The sequence below is a fragment of the Neophocaena asiaeorientalis genome, unplaced genomic scaffold, assembly GCF_003031525.2.
Source record: "Neophocaena asiaeorientalis asiaeorientalis breed wild unplaced genomic scaffold, Neophocaena_asiaeorientalis_V1.1 scaffold423, whole genome shotgun sequence".
Lineage (NCBI taxonomy): Eukaryota > Metazoa > Chordata > Mammalia > Artiodactyla > Phocoenidae > Neophocaena > Neophocaena asiaeorientalis.
The window spans coordinates 765,288-785,399 of NW_020174133.1; the positions used below are offsets into that span (position 1 = coordinate 765,288).

General features: G+C 44.0%; 1 protein-coding gene and 2 pseudogenes across 1 annotated transcript in view; all 3 read left to right on the forward strand.

The window, feature by feature from the left end:
• The window catches only part of DRC9 (dynein regulatory complex subunit 9), a 41,663-nt gene that overhangs the window by 6,256 nt on the left and 15,295 nt on the right, over positions 1-20,112 (forward strand). The window contains exons 4-6 of the mRNA XM_024754769.1: positions 2,268-2,491; positions 4,060-4,188; positions 5,129-5,210. Of these exons, the coding sequence (XP_024610537.1) occupies positions 2,268-2,491; positions 4,060-4,188; positions 5,129-5,210 (435 nt within the window). The remainder of the gene's footprint in view (positions 1-2,267; positions 2,492-4,059; positions 4,189-5,128; positions 5,211-20,112) is intronic.
• Positions 17,432-19,015, forward strand: LOC112406093 (heterogeneous nuclear ribonucleoprotein K pseudogene; annotated as a pseudogene).
• Positions 19,079-20,053, forward strand: LOC112406095 (heterogeneous nuclear ribonucleoprotein K pseudogene; annotated as a pseudogene).

The following is a 20,112-nucleotide window of genomic DNA, read 5'->3' on the forward strand; positions in this document are numbered from 1 at the left end:
TGCCCGGAATACTGTTTTTCTTATCTTTTCCCTTAGGATCTAATACCCTACTGTACAAGGAAGTGAATGGACCAGAATATTTAGCTAGTTCCTTTAAGTTCTCTTCTGAAAATGCATATTTATTTCTAGTAATCAGTACATCAAGCTGTTTAACACGTTTTCTTCCTTTTCCAGATGCCCAAACACAAAGGTAGAGGAACAATGGTTAGGGTGATCAGAAAAAACAAACTTTCCAGGCCTTACATTTCCCATTCCCTCCCTAGACAAAATCTAGAGTAATAACCATCCATGTACTTAACGTTTTCCTTATGTACAGATAAGTTTCAGTTTAACTGTTGAAATTCTATGGCGTCTGTTCTCTTTGTAGTCAATCATATAAATTTTAATTTAAAGGAGTATTTTAAAATTTAATTCTTATTTAAGGCAGCATTTTGTTTTGTACTTGCCTACAAATGTTTTCCTCAGATCTGAATCTTTGCTTATGGTTGATATAAGGAAAAATGCTGTTGAGTCTGTGTTTATTAACTTTTATGGATAGTTTTTTCTTTTTTTTTTTTTTTTTAACATTTCTGGTCTAATTGAAGTTTAGCTAAGGAAGACCTAGGCTTTTTTTTTTTTTTTTGCAGTACGCAGGCCTCTCACTGTTGTGGCCTCTCCCGTTGTGGAGCACAGGCTCCGGACGCGCAGGCTCAGCGGCCATGGCTCGTGGGCCCAGCCGCTCCGCGGCATGTGGGATCTTCCCGGACCGGGGCACGAACCTGTGTCCCCTGCATCAGCAGGCGGACTCTCAACCACTGTGCCACCAGGGAAGCCCAGACCTAGGCTTTTAAGTATCAATATACATATGAAACTCTTCTGTGCATAGGATCAGCACAAGAATTTAAGTAATCATATCAAATGCTGAACTTGCATAGTTCTGTGTACTATTCTAAATACTTTCTTTGTTTGTTTCTTTCTTTTCTTTCTTTCTTTCTTTTTCTTTCTCCCTTTCTCTCTTATTTCTCCCCTCCCTCCCTCCCTCCCTTCCTCCCTTCCTCCCTTCCTCCCTTCCTTCCATCCTCATAATAACTACCGGAGGGCAAGTACTGTTATTATCCCTATTTTATCAATGGGAAGATGGAGGCATAGAGATGTTAAATAGTTGCCTAAAGTCAATGTGGTTTATCTGTTTAAAGTAACAGATAGGGCCAGGATTTAAACAAGGAAGTCTGGTTTCAGAGTCCATATGCACAGCATAATTGCTGTGTTATATGGCTTCCCATTGGCTCAAGATTTTAGCCACAGATTAAATAGGAATCATCAATTGAAAGACATATCCTGTTCCTATGGTAATGCTTACCCCTTAGTATTCAAGTTTGGATTTGAAAATTCCCCACATGAACTTCGAAATCTGTATCACACCACTAAATATACTATCAACTCCTACTCTTTGGTATGATTCTCCTTTCTTTTCTCTCTCTTTATACAGTGGGCCCTCCATATCCGCGGGTTCCACATCTGCGGATTCAAGCAACCATGGATCGAAAATATTCAGAAAAAAATTCCAGAAAGTTCCAAAAAGCAAAACTTGAATTTGCTGTGTGCTGGCAGCTATTTACATAGTATTTACATTGTATTAGTTATTATAAGTAACCTAGAGATCATTTAAAGTACATGAGAGGATGTGCATAGGTTATAAACAAATACTATGCCATTTTATATAAGGGCCATCAGCATCTGTGGATTTTGGTCTCCTTGAGGGGCGGGGGGTATCTGTCCTCCACAGATACCAAGGGACAACTGTATTTAAAATTCATGTGTTCAGTGAACATTTGAGTCTTTACTGTACTGTAGACATTCTTCTAAACAATGGGATTATAAAGATGGCCACATTTATTTAATATCCAATCTTGTTCGGAAAAGAATTTGAGGTGCACCAAGATCTCTAAGACACTGTCCCTTCCCTCATAGAATTTACAATCTAATGGAGATATTTATACAAATAATTACAAATGGTAAATGTCTTCTAATAGAGATGTTTCACAGAGAACTTTACCTTTGGTCATAAAGTTTACCAGGTTGGGGAATGACAGAGAGTGGGAACGTTGTATAAAGTCAGGAGGACACAAAACAGCAGAGCATGTAGTTTGATGTGGCTGAAGAAAAGGGTAATTTTCTGGTGGTAATATTATAAGAGGTTCAAAATGTAGGCAGAGGCCCTCATATAGCGTTGTTTCTTTATGTTTTAAAAATCTGTCTTAACGTGAAACATCATTTATTGCTTTTAGAAGAATAACAAAGAAATAAATTTAGAAGGAAAAAGCTTAGAAAAACTTACACTGGTCTCAAAACCCTCAAAAATATCCAGTCCATTCGTACATAAAGAAGAGCCCAAGTTACCAGAAATCAGACAAGGAGGCCAGTTTAACAAAGTGCAAGATCTTATCTTCAAAAAACCTACAAGGCAGATCATAATGAATACAGAGACACTGAAGAAAATTCAGATTGATAGGTAAGGAACGAGAGCATATTTGGAAATGTGATAATGTATTTCTAGATGGCTGAAGAGTGGGTCCGGGGTGGCTCACTGCTCTCTTCTTTTATGGGTTGGTCATTGTATCCGAGTGACTGCAGATAATACGATTAGCCAGACTACCTAGGGCAAGTGTGGTACAGTTGAAAGTATGGTGGCTGTATGGTTGGGCAAGTTATTGAGCCTTTGTTTACAGTTTTTAAAAATGAGAATAATGGGGCTTCCCTGGTGGCGCAGTGGTTAGGAATCTGCCAGCCAGTGCAGGGGACCTGGGTTCGAGCCCTGGTCTGGGAAGATCCCACATGCCGTGGAGCAACTAAGCCCGCAAGCCACAACTACTGAGCCCGTGTGCCACAGCTACTGAAGCCCGCACTCCAAGAGCCCGTGCTCCACAACAAGAGAAGCCACCGCCATGAGAAGCCTTCTGGTGAGGGCCTAAAGCAGGGGTCAGCAAGTTTTTCTGTAAGGGGACAAATAGTAAATATTTTTGGTTTTGCAGGACATAAACTCTCTGTTGAAACCACTCAACTCTGCTGTTATCCCATGAAAGCAGCCATAGATGATATGTAAACAAACGGGCAATGCTGTATTCCAATAAAACTTATTTTCAAAAATAGACTACAGGCTGGATTTGGCTAATGGCTCTGGGTAATTGCTACAAACCCTTATTTACCAAAAATTCTTACCGTAAGGTTATACCCTCTTTTAACTTAACAGGCTTCTTTGTCAGCAAGCCAGTTGACAGCAAAAAACTGAATAATGAGACAATGGAAATTGAGACTGCTTTTAAGAAACCCTCAGGATTAAAGCAGTTTAAAATTTGGCTACTTTGACAGTGTCTGTCTCTTACTAATGGATAAAGTACCACAATAGCTACCAATTTGTGTCAAGCATTTGGCTGAACCTTCCTGCTAATCCTTACATTAATGTTGCAAAGTTGCTATCATTATTCCCATTTATTTATTTAATAAATTTATTTATTTATTTTTGGCTGTGTTGGGTCTTTGTTGCTGCACACCGTCTTTCTCTAGTTGTGGTGAGCAGGGGCTACTCTTTGTTGCAGTGCATGGGCTTCGCATTGCGGTGGCTTCTCCTTGTGGAGCACAGGCTCTAGGTACGCAGGCTTCAGTAGCTGTGGCATGTGGGCTCAGTAGTTGTGGCTCATGGGCTCTAGAGTGCAGGCTCAGTAGTTGTGGCGCATGGGCTTAGTCGCTCTGCAGCATGTGGAATCTTCCCAGACCAGGGCTCAAACCCGTGTCCCCTGCATTGGCAGGCAGATTCTTAACCACTGCGCCACCAGGGAAGTCCCTGTTGTTTGTTTTTAAATGATGTGATGATCATATGGCTTTTTTCTCCTTTTGTCTTTATTAATGTGATGAATTCCATTAGTAGGTTTTCTAATACTAAACTATTTTTGCATTCCAAGAACAATTCCATAACTTAGTTATGATGTTCCTTCTGGGTCTTAACTTGTGTGATTTCTGTAGCCCTTTGGGAATGTAGGGAAATATATCTTATTGATTCATCTTTTTTGTTTCTCCTTACAGGCAATTTTTCAGTGATGTAATTACAGAAACCATGCAGGAGTTGCAAGATTCAGGCACTTTCACCAGTCTCCTGAAAGCTTTGGGCAAAGAGAGGGAAAACAAAATTCATTTCTATAATATTATTGCCAGGTCAGAGTAATTTTAGTTTTATTTGCTTTGCTGCATTTTAAAATTCTATAAAATTCTTACTGGAAGTCTTAGATTTCTAAAGCAAATCAAATTTTTGCTTTTGAATGAAGATAACTAGAAGTCAGAAATTTGGGTTTTATTCCTAGTTCTGCTGGTAACATAACTCAATTTCTGGGCTTCAGTTATCTGTGTCTACAATATATAAAGTACAATATATGTACTATAAATGGGTAGTGCATAATCTACGGTTTGTTTTGGCAATGACAATCTCAAGAGTCTAGTTAAGTTCATGCTTTTTTTATAAATTTATTTATTTTAGTTATTTATTTTTGACTGCGTTGGGTCTTCACTGCTGCTCACGGGCTTTCTCTAGTTGCGTTGAGCAGGAGCTACTCTTCATTGCAGTGCACGGGCTTCTCATGGCAGTGGCTTCTCTTGTTCTAGCACACACAATGAAGGAGTTCAGAGCCTAGAGCTGGGACCCTTACTTGCTTACATTGCCTGTACTTGGAGGTCGGTGAGGAACATTCTCATGTCCTCCACAGCAAGTTACCTCAGCATTCTACATGCATTTTCCTCATCTGTAAAATAGGGGTAATGATAAAGACTACCACATAAGGTTATTGAGAAGTGCTCAGAATAGAAAGGAGTCTTCTTTTTCCTCTTCCTCTTCTTAGCCTTTTCTCAGCAGCAGCTGTTTTAGATATAACACAGTCTTTTTTTAAAGTGTTACTGAAAGTTTGCTCCATGGACCAGCACCATTAGCATCACCTGGGAACTTGGTAGAGAAACAAATTCCAGGGCCCCCAACCCAGACCAAATGAATGAGAATCTCTGGGGTGGAGCCCAGGAATCCCTTTCTTAGCTTCTAGGCGAACCCTGTGCACACTGACGTTTGGGAAGCACTACTCTAAACACAAAGTATTCTTATTTCTCCCAGGGAGAAAAATGGAAGAAAAAAGATAAAATCTCTTCAAAAACAGCTACTTAATGTCAAAAGAGAAAGGCAAGCTGAAGTACAGGTAAGAACTACCCGGGCAACACCAAAAGTTACTGAGCTAAAACAGCTAAACAGAAGTCATCTTTCTCAAGCAAAAAAAAAAGAAGTTATGTGTAGGAAATTGTTGTTTATCCTGGGGTGCCTAAACTATTAAAAATATAAAGACAGTAATTAGATGTTTGGCCTGGAATGTACAATTATGTCCGGAATCAACCTCTGGGAGACCCTAACCCTCTGGAGCTCTAAGCCTGTTCTTACTCCTCCCAACCGATCCAACCACATGACCCACTCCTTCCCTCCAGGAGACCATGTCTCAGGCAGTCTCTTGTATGCCAAGATCCCAGATGGGAGACTATAGTCCTAGGTAGGACATTAAGCACATTACATACCTCCTTACACCTGATGGTTAGGGTTAATAATGTCATTTGCATTATATTTCAAGTACAGAGTGGATTTATTGAGCTTCTGTGGTCATTAGGGCCTAACCTCATGTCTAATCTCTATAAGAAAATGCATCCTGAGTTTTAAGCAAGTGACTTGCAAAACACTGTTTGGGCTACAACCTAGACAGTTAGCAATTAGTACCATTAGGATGACTAACACTATTAGCAGTTTAGAAAGTTACAAAGTATGGCCTAACATCAGCTTTTCACTGCCTAGCTAATTGGACAAGTTTATGCTTCCGATCAGGGAATCGTCATCATTCCCTACATAGAAGTTAGAATAATATTTGAAAAATATATTCGGAAGAATTGTCTAAAAAAGGTCACTAGCCTTTCTTCTGAGATACTATCTTTAGGTCTTCTGACCTAAAGGTCCGTTTATTTGTTCTATTATCTCTCATTTTCTATTATCAATTTTGAACTACCTTTGGTATTGATTTTCACTTCATTAACCCTATTAACCCTCTATTTATAGCCTACATTTTTAGAAAGCCATTTCTTTTTAAATTTTTATTTATTTATTTTTGGCTGCATCGGGTCTTAGTTGCAGCATGAGGGATCTTTGTTGCAGTGCATGGGCTTCTCTCTAATTGTGGTATGCGGGTTTTCTCTTTCTAGTTGTGGGGTGAGGGCTCCAGAGTGCGTGGGCTCTGTAGTTTGCAGCACGTGGGCTCTCTAGTTGTGGCACGCAGGCTCAGTAGTTCTGGCGCACGGGCTTAGTTGCCCTGCGGCATGTGACAACCCGCGTCCTCTGCTTTGGAAGGTGGATTCTTTACCACTGGACCACCGGGGAAGTCCCCTGAAAACCATTTCTGCGCCACCCTCCCCCGCAAAGGCTTCATTAAAACTGGTGTGCACTTAGGTTTTCTCTCTAATGAATAGACTTTTTCAGAGGTTTCCTGGCCTTTTTTCCCTCAAAAGTTCTACCATTATTTAAAACTTCCTCTTTTATTTCTTAACTATTAAAAAAGAAGATATTTGTATCAATGTCCTTTTAAGGCTCCAAACCAAATAGTATCAAAAGAGACCTCAGCGTTGGCACTCTGCCAATCAACTCCCCTTTGCTACTATCACAGCCACTGTTTTTCTCTTTCTTTAAACATTTTAAATTATATTGTTGGGGACTTCCCTGGTGGTCCAGTGGTTAAGACTTCCCCTGTGAATGCAGGGGGTGCAGGTTTGATCCCTGGTGGCGGAGCTAGGATCCCACATGCCTCGCAGCCAAAAAAACCAAAAAACCATGAAACAGAAGCAATATTGTAACAAATTCAATAAAGACTTAAAAAAATCAATATATTGTTGACAGCATAATTTTCCAGACAACAGGTAGTACTAGGTTGTGAAACTTACCTTCTTGGATTACAGTCTCAGCTGTTACATTCAGACACAGTAAAACTAAAGTAGAATATCACTCAGCTATTTTGATCATCAGAAAAGGAGTAGATAAACCAGAACTAGAAGATGCAAGGCAAACCTTGAATAAAAACCAGCTATCAAGTGCTTCCCTGGTGGCGCAGTGGTTGAGAGTCCGCCTGCCGATGCAGGGGACACGGGCTCGTGCCCCGGTCCTGGGAGATCCCACATGCCGCGGAGCGGCTGGGCCCGTGAGCCATGGCCGCTGAGCCTGCACATCCGGAGCCTGTGCTCCGCAACGGGGGAGGCCACAACAGTGAGAGGCCCTCATACCGCCAAAAAAAAAAGCTATCAAGATGAAATCAAGTTAAATCCCTAGAGTTACTAAAAAACCAGTGGTCAAGTCAAGGTTGGAAAACAAGAAGACAGTTAGGAAGTACATGGATATTAGAGACCTGTGGGTCAGAAAATGATGACAGTAATTAGGATGGCAGGTTTGAGTGTGTGAAAGTATGTCTGGAGATCACTGGAATGTGAGGGAGCAATTGCCTTACGAAGCTTCCTACTGGGTCCCCAGGCAAAACGACAAAGTCACAAAGGAAAAAAATCAGGTTGCTGTTAGACTTCTGAACATCGGGACACGAAGCCAGATAAGTGGAGCAGTGTTTTCATGAAACTAAAGGGGAAAAAAGAGAGACCCAAGGTCAATATATAAAAATTAATGTATCTTTTCCACATATCAGCAGCAGACTTAGAAAAAGATTGAAATATATATATTTACAATATCATCAGAAATATCAACTATCTAGCAATGAATCCAGTGGCAACAACAAAACGTGCAGGACTTCTTTGCAGAAAACTATAAAACAGTACTGAAAAATTAAATAATATTTAAATAATTGGAGGGATATACTATGTTTATGTTTATGGATTGGAAGACTCCATATTAAAAAGATGTGGATTCTTCCAAAATTGATTGATACATTGAATTCAATCCCAATCAGAATCTTGATTGGATTTAATTTAATTACTTATTTACTCATTTTTGTGAGACTTGACAAACTGATTCTAAAATTTATATTGAAATGCCAAGGACCAAAAATAGTCAAGACACCATTAAAGAGAACTTGAGGGACTTCCCTGGTGGCGCAGCAGCTAAGAGTCTGCCTGCTGGTGCTGGGGACGCTGGTTCAATCCCTGGGCCGGGAGGATCCCACATGCCGCGGAGCAACTGGGCCCATGCGCCACAACTACTGAGCCTGCGCTCTAGAGCCCACATAACACAACTACTGAAGCCCGCATGCCTAGAGCCCGTGCTTTGCAATAAGAGAAGCCACCGCAATGAGAAGCCCGCGCACCACAACCAAGAGGAGCCCCCGCTCGCCGCAACTAGAGAAAGCCTGCGCGCAGCAATGAAGACCCAACGCAACTTAAAAATAATAATAATAAATAAGTAAAAGAAAAAAGAAGTTATTATATTATGTAACTATTTAAAAGGTCATATAACATTTGTCTTCAATTACCCTGTGCCAAGTCAAAGGCATCTAGTTTTAACGCTATTGCCATGGGCCTCTGATTACTCTGGTTCTTCTCTGTACAGCTGTTCTGCACAAACTTACGGCCTTCCATGTTGACAGTGTGGAAACAGAGGAAGATATAAAATGCTTACAGGCTATGACTGTAAAACCATGATTAAGTCATACTAATAAGTGAACCCAAGTGTCATGCCGTTTCTTCATCTTCCAATATGCAACAAAGATCCAGCATAGAAATACTGAGTTATAGGCCAAGGATCTTCAGTTGTATGAATTCCTTTTAAGATTCTAAGAGGAGATCTGCCTTCACCATAACCCATTATCATAACCCTGGTTGTCCATGGTGTCTAGAGCTTTCTCCATGATCAATCATGGACTGATGCAGCATATTTGTGGGTTTTCAAAGCTGACCAAACTTTACTTCCAAATCCCCAAACTGCCTTCAGATCTAGACTTCTGGACTTGTTATTTGAATTCAGAGAAGCTTTAGTAATGGAAAGAAGCTGTCAACCAATTAGAGTTAATAACGCTCCGATGGCTGCCACAATATTGTGAGCAGAAGTCTTTTTTTTTCCCCAGCCACAGCGTGGGGCTTGTGGGATCTTAGTTCCTCGACCAGGGATCATTGAACCCAGGCCCATGGCACTTAAAGCACTGAGTCCTAACCACTGGACAGCCAGGGAATTCCCCCAGAGGCTTTTAATGGTAGTGTCTGTTTTCATAATTGAACACAAAGTAGGGAGGAGAGTACTGGTTCCTGAAATTTTGGGGAGCAGGAGAAGATGGAACTTGTCTTATACCTCAGGCTGCCTCTTTGGTTGGATGGAAAAAGGAAAATGGAAATGTGGTCTATTAAAGTGATAAAAGCCACGGGAAAAAAATAGAGTTCTGTATTAAATTAACATTTATATTTGCCTGTCCGTCTGTAACTAAGAATACTGGCTGATTCTATGAGAGTCTATGAATAAACTGAGTCAAATAGTCTCCCGTTCTAAAATGCAGATGAAGCATGATCAAGTCAGAACTTCTAAAGTCCAGGCTCCAATTCCACCCACTGCTTTCATTTCCATTTGAACTATTACCTTTCCAATCACACCAGTTTCCTCTTTTCTTTCCTTTTGTACTAAAATTTTCGCACACTTCACTGTCTTGGATAATCTCTTCTGAGTAAACTTCTTAAATGTGATAACTATATACTCCGATAAAGATGTTAAAAAAAATGTGATGCCTAAAACTGTACATACTATTATAGATGTCTAACCACAACAGAGGATAGGGGAGAATTTTTTCCCTGTTATATAAACAGTATACAGTGCCACAAATTGCGGTAATATAAACAAAGAGGAAGCACTCCAAATGCTTTTCACAATATTGTATGGCAATATTCTTTCATGATTGTGAAGATTCTGATGACAAACCATTAGAAGAAGTACAGTGAAAGGAAGACTCTGAGAAATCTAAAGAATACAAGGGAAGGGAGGCACCTTTTTACAGTGCTGCTATTACAACAACCAGTGGTGGGGCCCTAACCTCAGGTTCTCATGTTAGAAGCTGGGTAAGCCTCTAATGAAAGTGTTGGAAGACAAGTTAGGTCTTCACAATTCTCAACTTACAAGATTCTTCTGACCAAAATCAGGACTTTACTTTCATCTTTGCTTCTTCTTGGAGTCAGTCCAGAGTTCTAATAATCAACAGGGTTTTGAATTCTAATGTCTCTTACGTATCATATACCAGCTTTGAGTTGTTTGCAAATTTAACAAGCATGTTTTCTATATCTGTATTTAATTCTTTAACCCATTTTGGAGCCTAGAGTTCATCATCATCATGTCAACCTATTCTCTTTGGTACTCTTTCTATTTCTGGCCCCCCAAAAGGAAATTAGTCATTAAAGAATGCAAAAAGCTGAGGGGATGAGTGAAGAAAAGAGCGAGGTAACGTGAAAATTAGTAATAGTGTGGCCAGAGAAAAAAAACAAAGTATGGCTTGGAGTGTGGAGCAGTTCAGGGATGTTTTATGATATCATGCAAAGCTTCCAAGATAGCACAGAGCTTTCCAAAGTACAGTCAGTGACCATGGATGGCAATGGGGTTGCTGAGTGAAGAACAAAAGGATGAGAAATCGGTAGGACTGTAGTTGATGTCGGGCTACCCAATCTAGACATCCGTGTGAACCCAGGTGTAAGAAACAAATTTTCATGATTAACTCCTGCTAAGGAAGAGGTACAAAATGCTCTTCATCCAGCCGTAGAATACAGATGGTCACTATGAGGGTCAAAGACAAGAGTTTGTACTCAAAATAACTGAGCACCATTAAGAAGATCCCTCTCAATATTGCCGTTAAGATTTTAGGGTTCTAGGACATCCAGCTTGTGGCCTTTGACTCCTTTTATGACTGGTCAAAATGAGTAGGGGTGGGTTCATATCCTTCATGGTTACTGCATCTGACCTCAATAATCAGGGCAAAGCTGAGGTAAGTGAAGGACTCCTCTTTAACAGCCGACCTTCTCCTTGAAGGCTCAGGCTTCTAGCTTACATAAGATGTATTTCTATATGTATGTATGTTATCTACCTATCTCTACTTCCAGTTTTCCAGCACTCAAAATTTAAGGGAAATGAGAATCCCTAGGCCCAGTGGGGAAATAACTCCTTGGAATCCTATTCTGAGAACATCTACCCAGTGCTATATACCTCTGTGGCAGCTCCAGCATTGGAAATGTTTATTATACATGCTGGAGTCAATAGGATGAGGTAAGGGCAAACTGCTTTAAGAAACTCTAGATCAGCATAAAATCAGGCATTATTGCTGCCTCAGGACTTTGGCATACATTTTTCCTTTTTCTTAGAATTCCCCTCGACCCCACTTTTTTTTTTTTTAATTTTACTTTAGTTTTGGCTGTGTTGGGTCTTCATTGCTGCACGAGGGCTTTCTCTAGTTGCGGCGAGCGGGGGCTACTCTTTTTTTTTTCCCATAAGAATTGCCATTTATTCCCGAAGTTGCCAAAATCATCACCAAGGATTCACCGAGGGTGCATGAGGGGACGAGGAGGCTCAAGCACTGATTGAGGGGCCAGTCAGGCGTTGGGAGGGAGGGAGATGGGTGGGGAGACCCCCCCGTTGTCCCTCCCCCTTCTAATGCTGTGGGCAGGGGTCCCCCTCCGACCGCATCCCTCCCCATCCCCAGGTCCAGTTTCTCTCCGGGGAGGGAGGCAGGGTCGGGGATGGTGGGGAGAGGGTGTAGTGTGAGTGGGCCCCAGGAGGGGGAAGGACGCTGGGGTGGGGGCAGGGGTCCCCCGCTTCACATGCATTGACAACACTGGTCGCCCAGGGAGCAGGAATGGGGGAAGTCCCCTCCGGCCCTGGATTATAGGAGGAAGGGTTTAGTGTTGGGGGCCAGAGATCCCTGGGGCATCATGGGGGGGCAGGCCAGGGCCCCTGCCAAGGGGAGAGATGTACGTCAGCAGCGCTCCAGTGACCGGGGGCACAGGGCTGAGCCGGAGCTGGTTCAGGGTGAGTGTCGCCGGGGGCGCAGGCTGGAAGGGGTTGGTGATGGAGGGGCCGGTGGCTGGGCCTCCGCTCGGCAGGAAGGGGTTGGAGGCCTTGGCTCCTGGTGGCGTGGGGCCTGGCCGGCTCACCAGCGAGTCCAGGTCCACCAGGGCGGCACTGGGCCCCAGGAATGACTCAGGGGCCTTCCGCGTGGGCGGCGTGGGCGTCGGGGCGGCTGCAGATGGGGGGGCTCCCCACAGCCTCAGCCAGAGAGCCCCCAACCCCGCTCATGTCAAAGGCACCGGGACTGCGAGTGGGTACCTCTCCGGTGAGCAGCTCCAGCTCCCCTCCTCCTGGCCCACAGTCTCCCTCTTGCTCTCCTCTATGGCCATCTGCAGCCACAGGTCGTCCCCACGGGGGATCCGCTCCTCCTTTTCGTGCTCCTCACGGCTCAAACTAAGGGCCAGCTGGACGTCATCCTCAGGGCCGCAGGACGGGGGCTGGTCGGCCTCCTTCTTGCTCATGGCCAGGGCCAGCTGGAGCTGCAGCTCCTACTCCCTGCTGCTCTGCGGCCAGGCCTGCTCTGCCTCGGGCGGGGTCCTAGAGCCCACGGCTGCGGAGGAGGCCGTGGCGGTCTGCACCAGCTTCTCCTTCGTCTTGAGCACGTGGGCACACTCCACCCGCAGCAAGTCCTCGTGGCGCAGCAGGGCCACCAGCTGCTTGGCCTTCTCGTGCACGTTCACACCCTGGTCCTTGCCGTCGCGGTCCATGTACTGGAAGTCCTTCAGCGTCTGCACGGCGTACATGTTCTCCTTGCACTGCTCTGACACGTGCTCCAAGCCCGTCTTGATGAGGTACTCCATCAGCGTCATGGCCTTGTAGACGTGCAGCCAGTTCTTGCCGTGGTCGTTGAGCCGCTTCCAGATCATGCTCATGATCTCCGAGAAGGCGACGACATTGTAGGTGAGGTCGGCAATCTCAGACACGAGGGAGCTGGATGGGCCCCAGGGGTCGTTGCTCGTGGCCTCCCGAACCTTGATCTCAGCCTCCGAGTAGTTGTGGACGATGTTCTTCATCTGGCGCCGCAGTGAGGAGGCCGACATGGTGGCTGGCGGTGGGGAGGGGGGCTTGCCCTCCGAGGCATGCAGAGATGGGGCGGCGGGAGGAGGGAGGCCGCGGCAGGGACTGGCAGGTCACCACATCTCCGGAGCAGCCCAGTTGCAGAGCAGGCTCTGACCACACCGTCTACAACCTTTCCAGCACGCTAGCCACAGGCAGAGACCTACGGAGATCTCCTACAACCTGAGTCCCCAGGGAGGTGGCTGGCCCCTGCCTTGAACACAGGAGAGCACGCACTTGGAGACAGATGTGAACAGCTGAAAAGAGATGGCATGGGTGCCAAGACAGACCCAGCCAGACACACTAAGACGAAGAGCTGATCTGACAACTAACAGTAGGAGACTGAAAGGAAAGGGAAAGAGAGAGAAGAAGAAAAAGAGGCACAGAGAGAGCTGGGCAAAGACAAGAGAAACAGATAAAGAAACATGGGAAGAGAGTGAAGCAGGTGGGCAACGAGAAAAGACGGCGACCCTGAAATGAAAAGAGGCAGTAACCTGGGACAGGGAAATAAGAGACAAGAAAAATGGAGAAGAACATGAAATCTGGGTTTGAGATTCAGTTTGCTCAACTCTGAAATGAAGGAAAAGATTCCACCCGGCAGAACTGTTGATTAAATACAATGGATACATAAAGTTCTTGGCACTGCGCCCCGTGGGTAGTAGTTCAATAACGTTGGCTACTATTATTGTCAGAGAAAAAATAGAACTATTTCTAAAAGGGTGGCCATCAGAAAATGTGCTATCTTAACACCGTGTGTTTATATTAACGGGCATTAGAAGATATATTCAACCTTCACAGCAAAACTAAAACTTCACAGATACTGCTTAAAACAAGACTACGTTTTTCAAAATTGCTTAGCCCAAAGAGAATTACTAGATCGAATAAAAGACAAATCATATGGCAAAATTCTCCAAGGGGTAGTCAGATATCAAACGATATCAAAGGTCATCTGTCTGGAACAAAAAAATCTACAAATAATGGAAACCAGAGCTCCCAGCAGTTAACTACACACTTTACTACGCGCCAGGGTTAGGCACTTAAAAGCATCACCTCTGTTATTAGGCAAAGCTGCCCTATTACGCAGGAAACATAAACACACTAATTTTCAAGACTAGGAAACTAAGGTTTGGTGATAAATCACCTGACAAATCTTACAGGCTCGCAAAAAGTGGACCTCTGATTCCAGAGCCGGGTTCTTCACCAAAACTAACTCAAGAACCTGGGGTAAGGGGCAGACCCTAGACCAAACGACAGACCCGCGGAGAGGGACTCGGGCTTGGAGGACATGGGTACCAGGACAAAAATGAGATGGGAATACGGCGGGGAGAGATGCACAGAGACTAGAGACACCTGGCGAACTGAGACACCAACATTAATCCTGACCCTCTGACGCCGAAACGTGACAGAAAGGCAGAACAAGACTGGGACAGACACACGGTGACAAATGCTTTGCAAAAACGCCAAAAGAGACACGGACACGAGCAGAAGGTAGGCCCGCGGGAGGCAGCGGCGCTGACACACAGACACAGGCAGACGCGGGAGAGACGGAGAGCCGGGGGTGGCCCAGGCCGGCCGGGAGCAGACACACAAAGGCCGCGGAGACGCCCGAGCTCGCCCGCCCGCCGCGCCCTTGCCAGCGCTCACCTCGGTCCCCTCACGCCGCGCTCCAGGGGGTCATGGCGGTCAGCCCCCTGCCCCCGCTCGGCCTCCGTGTCGCGGGGCGCTCGCCGAGCCGCGAGCGGCGGACGCGGGGCCGCTCTCGGGCGCATGCGCGGACGCACTGAGGGCTGCAGGCCGACGGCCCCGACGCCCCGGCGCCCGGGAGGGGCGCGGAGAGCGGGGCGGGGGCGGGGGCTACTCTTCATGGCAGTGTGTGGGCTTCTCATTGTAGTGGCCTCTTTTGTTGCCGAGTACAGGCTCTAGGTGCGTGGGCTTCAGTAGTTGTGGCACACGGGCTCAGTAGTTGTGGCTCACGTGCTCAGTAGTTGTGGCACACGGGCTTAGTTGTTCCGCAGCATGTGGGATCTTCCTCGACCAGGGCTCAAACCCGTGTCCCCTGCATTGTCAGGCAGATTCTTATCCACTGCACCACCAGGGAAGCGCAACCCACTTTTCTTACCCTTCAGGTGTCAGAGTAAACATTCCTTTCTCAGAGAATCCTTTCTTGGACTATCCAATCTAACATAGGTCTCTCTTGTTATTTTCTCTCATAACCTTTTCTTCATAGCATATTGCACATTTTTAAAAGTTTAAAACTAAAAGTTTCCTTTTAATTACATCTTTCCCACTAGATTGTAAGCTCTATGAGGGCAAGGACCATGTCTATTTAGGCCTTTACTATTTACCTAGAGTCTAGTCCAATGCCTGATACATAATAAATATTTTAAAAATGAATACCAAGGCCATTAAATTGCCAAGCACTTATTATCAAAAAGGCCTGATATTACAAGTGTTGGCAAGGATGTGGAGAAAAGGGAACCCTCGTGTACTGTTGGTGGGAAAGTAAATTGGTGCAGTCACTATGGAAAACAGTATGGAGATTCCTCAAAGAATTAAGAATAAAACTACCATATCATTCATTTATTCCACTTCTGGGTATTTATCCAAAGAACATGAAAACACTAATTCAGAAAGATATACGTACCCCTATGTTCATTGAAGCATTGTCCACAATAGCCAAGATAAGAAAACAACCTAAGTGCCCACTGACAGATGAATGGATAAAGAAGATGTGGTATATATATATATACACAGTATATATACAATGGAATATTACTCAGCCATAAAAGGATGAAGTCTTGCTATTTGTGACAACATGGATGGACACTGAGATTATCATCCTAAGTGAAATAAGTCAGACAGAGAAAGATAAATAACATATAATTTCACTCATGTGGAATCTAAAAAGAGTCTAGTCCAATGCCTGATACATAATAAATATTTTAAAAATGAATACCAAGGCCATTAAATTGCCAAGCACTTATTATCAAAAAGGCCTGATATTACAAGTGTTGGCAAGGATGTGGAGAAAAGGGAACCCTCGTGTACTGTTGGTGGGAAAGTAAATTGGTGCAGTCACTATGGAAAACAGTATGGAGATTCCTCAAAGAATTAAGAATAAAACTACCATATCATTCATTTATTCCACTTCTGGGTATTTATCCAAAGAACATGAAAACACTAATTCAGAAAGATATACGTACCCCTATGTTCATTGAAGCATTGTCCACAATAGCCAAGATAAGAAAACAACCTAAGTGCCCACTGACAGATGAATGGATAAAGAAGATGTGGTATATATATATATACACAGTATATATACAATGGAATATTACTCAGCCATAAAAGGATGAAGTCTTGCTATTTGTGACAACATGGATGGACACTGAGATTATCATCCTAAGTGAAATAAGTCAGACAGAGAAAGATAAATAACATATAATTTCACTCATGTGGAATCTAAAACAAACAAACAAAACAAAAATAGATGAACAAACCAAACAAAAACAAACATGTAGAACAGAGTAGTGGTTACCAGAAGGGGAAAGGATTAGGGGTGGGAAATGGGTAAAGGGGGTCAACTGTATGGTGACAAATGGAAACTAAACTTTTGGTGGTGAGCACATTGTAATGTATACAGAAGTTGAAATATAATGTACACATGAAACTTACATAATATTATAAACCAATGTTAACTCAATTAAAGAAAGAAAAGAAATTGCCAAGCACTTTGGAACCTGTGAAGAGTTTTCACACATATTGTCAATTAATCCTTATAATTACTTGCTAAGATATTGCAGGCAGGGTAGATATTAATGTTTCTATTTTAAAGAAGGTAAGACTTAGAGAGTTTAACTGATGTGGCCAAATTCACACAGCTGGTGGGGCTTGGGTGGGAAGTTAGGTCTTTTGATCATTTAGTTCAGTGCTCTTTCCACCAAAATGAGATAGTAATGGGAAATTTGTGTGGATACAGGGTACCCAAATAGTGTGCCTAGGAAAGAATCTCACAGTCCTGATGCTGAGAACTACTTATCTTTCATTTTCATTTATACCATCCATGATTATTGGGTAAATTTCCCATAGTGTGATAGCAGAAAAATAGATCCAGTTCCTTATTGAAATATAAGAACAAAAGGTAGGTTCTCTGTCTAGCTGTGACCGGCTGAGGCTGCACAGCAGCATAGGGCCGGTAGCCTTGCCCCGCTACTGCAGCGCAAGGGTGTCAATTGGTCCCGCCCAGAACACTTCAGTTCTGCCCTGCAAAGATATATTTAATAACTGATTGGTGTGCCCCTTTAATACAAGAAAATGGAAATTGAACAGCCAGAGGAAACTTTCCCAACACCAAAACCAATGGTGAATTAGGTAAACGCCCTGCTGAAGATATGGAAGACGAACAAGCTTTTAAAAGATCTAGAAACACTGATGAGATGGTTGAATTACACCTTCTGCTTCAGAGCAAGAATGCTGGGGCAGTGATTGGAAAAGGAGGCAAGAATATTAAGGCTCTCCGTACAGACTACAATGCCAGTGTTTGAGTCACAGACAGCAGTGGCCCCGAGTGCATATTGAGTAACAGTGCTGGTACTGAAACAATTGGAGAAATTCTGAAGAAAATCATCCTTATCTTGGAAGAGGGCCTGCAGTTGCCATCACCCACTGCAACCAGCCAGCTCCCACTCGAATCTGATGCTGTGGAATGCTTAAATTACCAACACTATAAAGGAAGCGACGTTGACTGCGAGTTGAGTCTCTTGATTCAGCAGAGTCTGGCTGGAGGAATTATTGGGGTCAAAGGTGCTAAAATCAAAGAACTTTGAGAGAACACTCAGACAACAATCAAGCTTTTCCAGGAATGGTGTCCTCAATCCACTCTGACAGAGTTGTTCTTATTGGAGGAAAACCTGATAGGGTTGTAGAGTGCATAAAGATCATCCTTGATCTTATATCAGAGTCTCCCATCAAAGGACATGCTCAGCCTTATGATCCCAATTTTTACGATGAAACCTATGATTATGGTGGTTTTACAATGATGTTTGATGACCGCCGTGGACGTCCCGTGGGATTTCCCATGCCGGGAAGAGGTGGTTTGGACAGAATGCCCCCTGGTCGGGGTGGGTGTCCCATGCCTCCATCCAGAAGGGATTATGATGATATGAGCCCTCGTCGAGGACCTCCTCCACCTCCTCCTGGACGAGGGGGCCCGGGTGGTGGCAGAGCTCGGAATCTTCCTCTTCCTCCACCACCACCACCTAGAGGAGGAGAGCTAATGGCCTATGACAGAAGAGGGAGAGCTGGAGACTGTTATGATGGCGTGGTTAGTTTCAGTGCTGATGAAACCTGGAACTCTGCAGTAGATACATGGAGCCCGTCAGAGTGGCAGATGGCTTATGAACCACAGGGTGGCTCTGGATATGGTTATCCCTATGCAGGGGGTCGTGGCTCATACGGTGATCTTGGTGGACCTATTATTACTACACAAGTAACTATTCCCAAAGATCTGGCTGGATCTATTATTGGCAAAGGTGGTCAGCGGATTAAACAAATCCATCATGAGTCAGGAGCTTCGATCAAAATTGATGAGCCTTTAGAAGGGTCCGAAGATCGGATCATTACCATTACAGGAACACGGGACCAGATACAGAATGCTCAGGATTTGCTGCAGGATAGTGTGAAGCAGTATTCTGGAAAGTTTTTCTAAGTCTAGTGAAGAACTGAAGGGGTCCTGCATCTTTTTTTTTTTATCTGCTTCTGTTTAAAAAGCCAACATTCCTCTGCTTCATAGGTGTTCTGCATTTGAGGTGTAGTGAAATCTTTGCTGTTCACCAGATGTAATGTTTTAGTTCCTTACAAACAGGCTTGGGGGTTGGGGGAGGGTGTGCAAAAACGAACATTGAAATTTTGAAACAGCAGCAGAGTGAGTGACTTTTTTTTTTTTTTTTTTTTACTGATAGGGTTGTAGAGTGCATAAAGATCATCCTTGATCTTATATCAGAGTCTCCCATCAAAGGACATGCTCAGCCTTATGATCCCAATTTTTACGATGAAACCTATGATTATGGTGGTTTTACAATGATGTTTGATGACCGCCGTGGACGTCCCGTGGGATTTCCCATGCCGGGAAGAGGTGGTTTGGACAGAATGCCCCCTGGTCGGGGTGGGTGTCCCATGCCTCCATCCAGAAGGGATTATGATGATATGAGCCCTCGTCGAGGACCTCCTCCACCTCCTCCTGGACGAGGGGGCCCGGGTGGTGGCAGAGCTCGGAATCTTCCTCTTCCTCCACCACCACCACCTAGAGGAGGAGAGCTAATGGCCTATGACAGAAGAGGGAGAGCTGGAGACTGTTATGATGGCGTGGTTAGTTTCAGTGCTGATGAAACCTGGAACTCTGCAGTAGATACATGGAGCCCGTCAGAGTGGCAGATGGCTTATGAACCACAGGGTGGCTCTGGATATGGTTATCCCTATGCAGGGGGTCGTGGCTCATACGGTGATCTTGGTGGACCTATTATTACTACACAAGTAACTATTCCCAAAGATCTGGCTGGATCTATTATTGGCAAAGGTGGTCAGCGGATTAAACAAATCCATCATGAGTCAGGAGCTTCGATCAAAATTGATGAGCCTTTAGAAGGGTCCGAAGATCGGATCATTACCATTACAGGAACACGGGACCAGATACAGAATGCTCAGGATTTGCTGCAGGATAGTGTGAAGCAGTATTCTGGAAAGTTTTTCTAAGTCTAGTGAAGAACTGAAGGGGTCCTGCATCTTTTTTTTTTTATCTGCTTCTGTTTAAAAAGCCAACATTCCTCTGCTTCATAGGTGTTCTGCATTTGAGGTGTAGTGAAATCTTTGCTGTTCACCAGATGTAATGTTTTAGTTCCTTACAAACAGGCTTGGGGGTTGGGGGAGGGTGTGCAAAAACGAACATTGAAATTTTGAAACAGCAGCAGAGTGAGTGACTTTTTTTTTTTTTTTTTTTT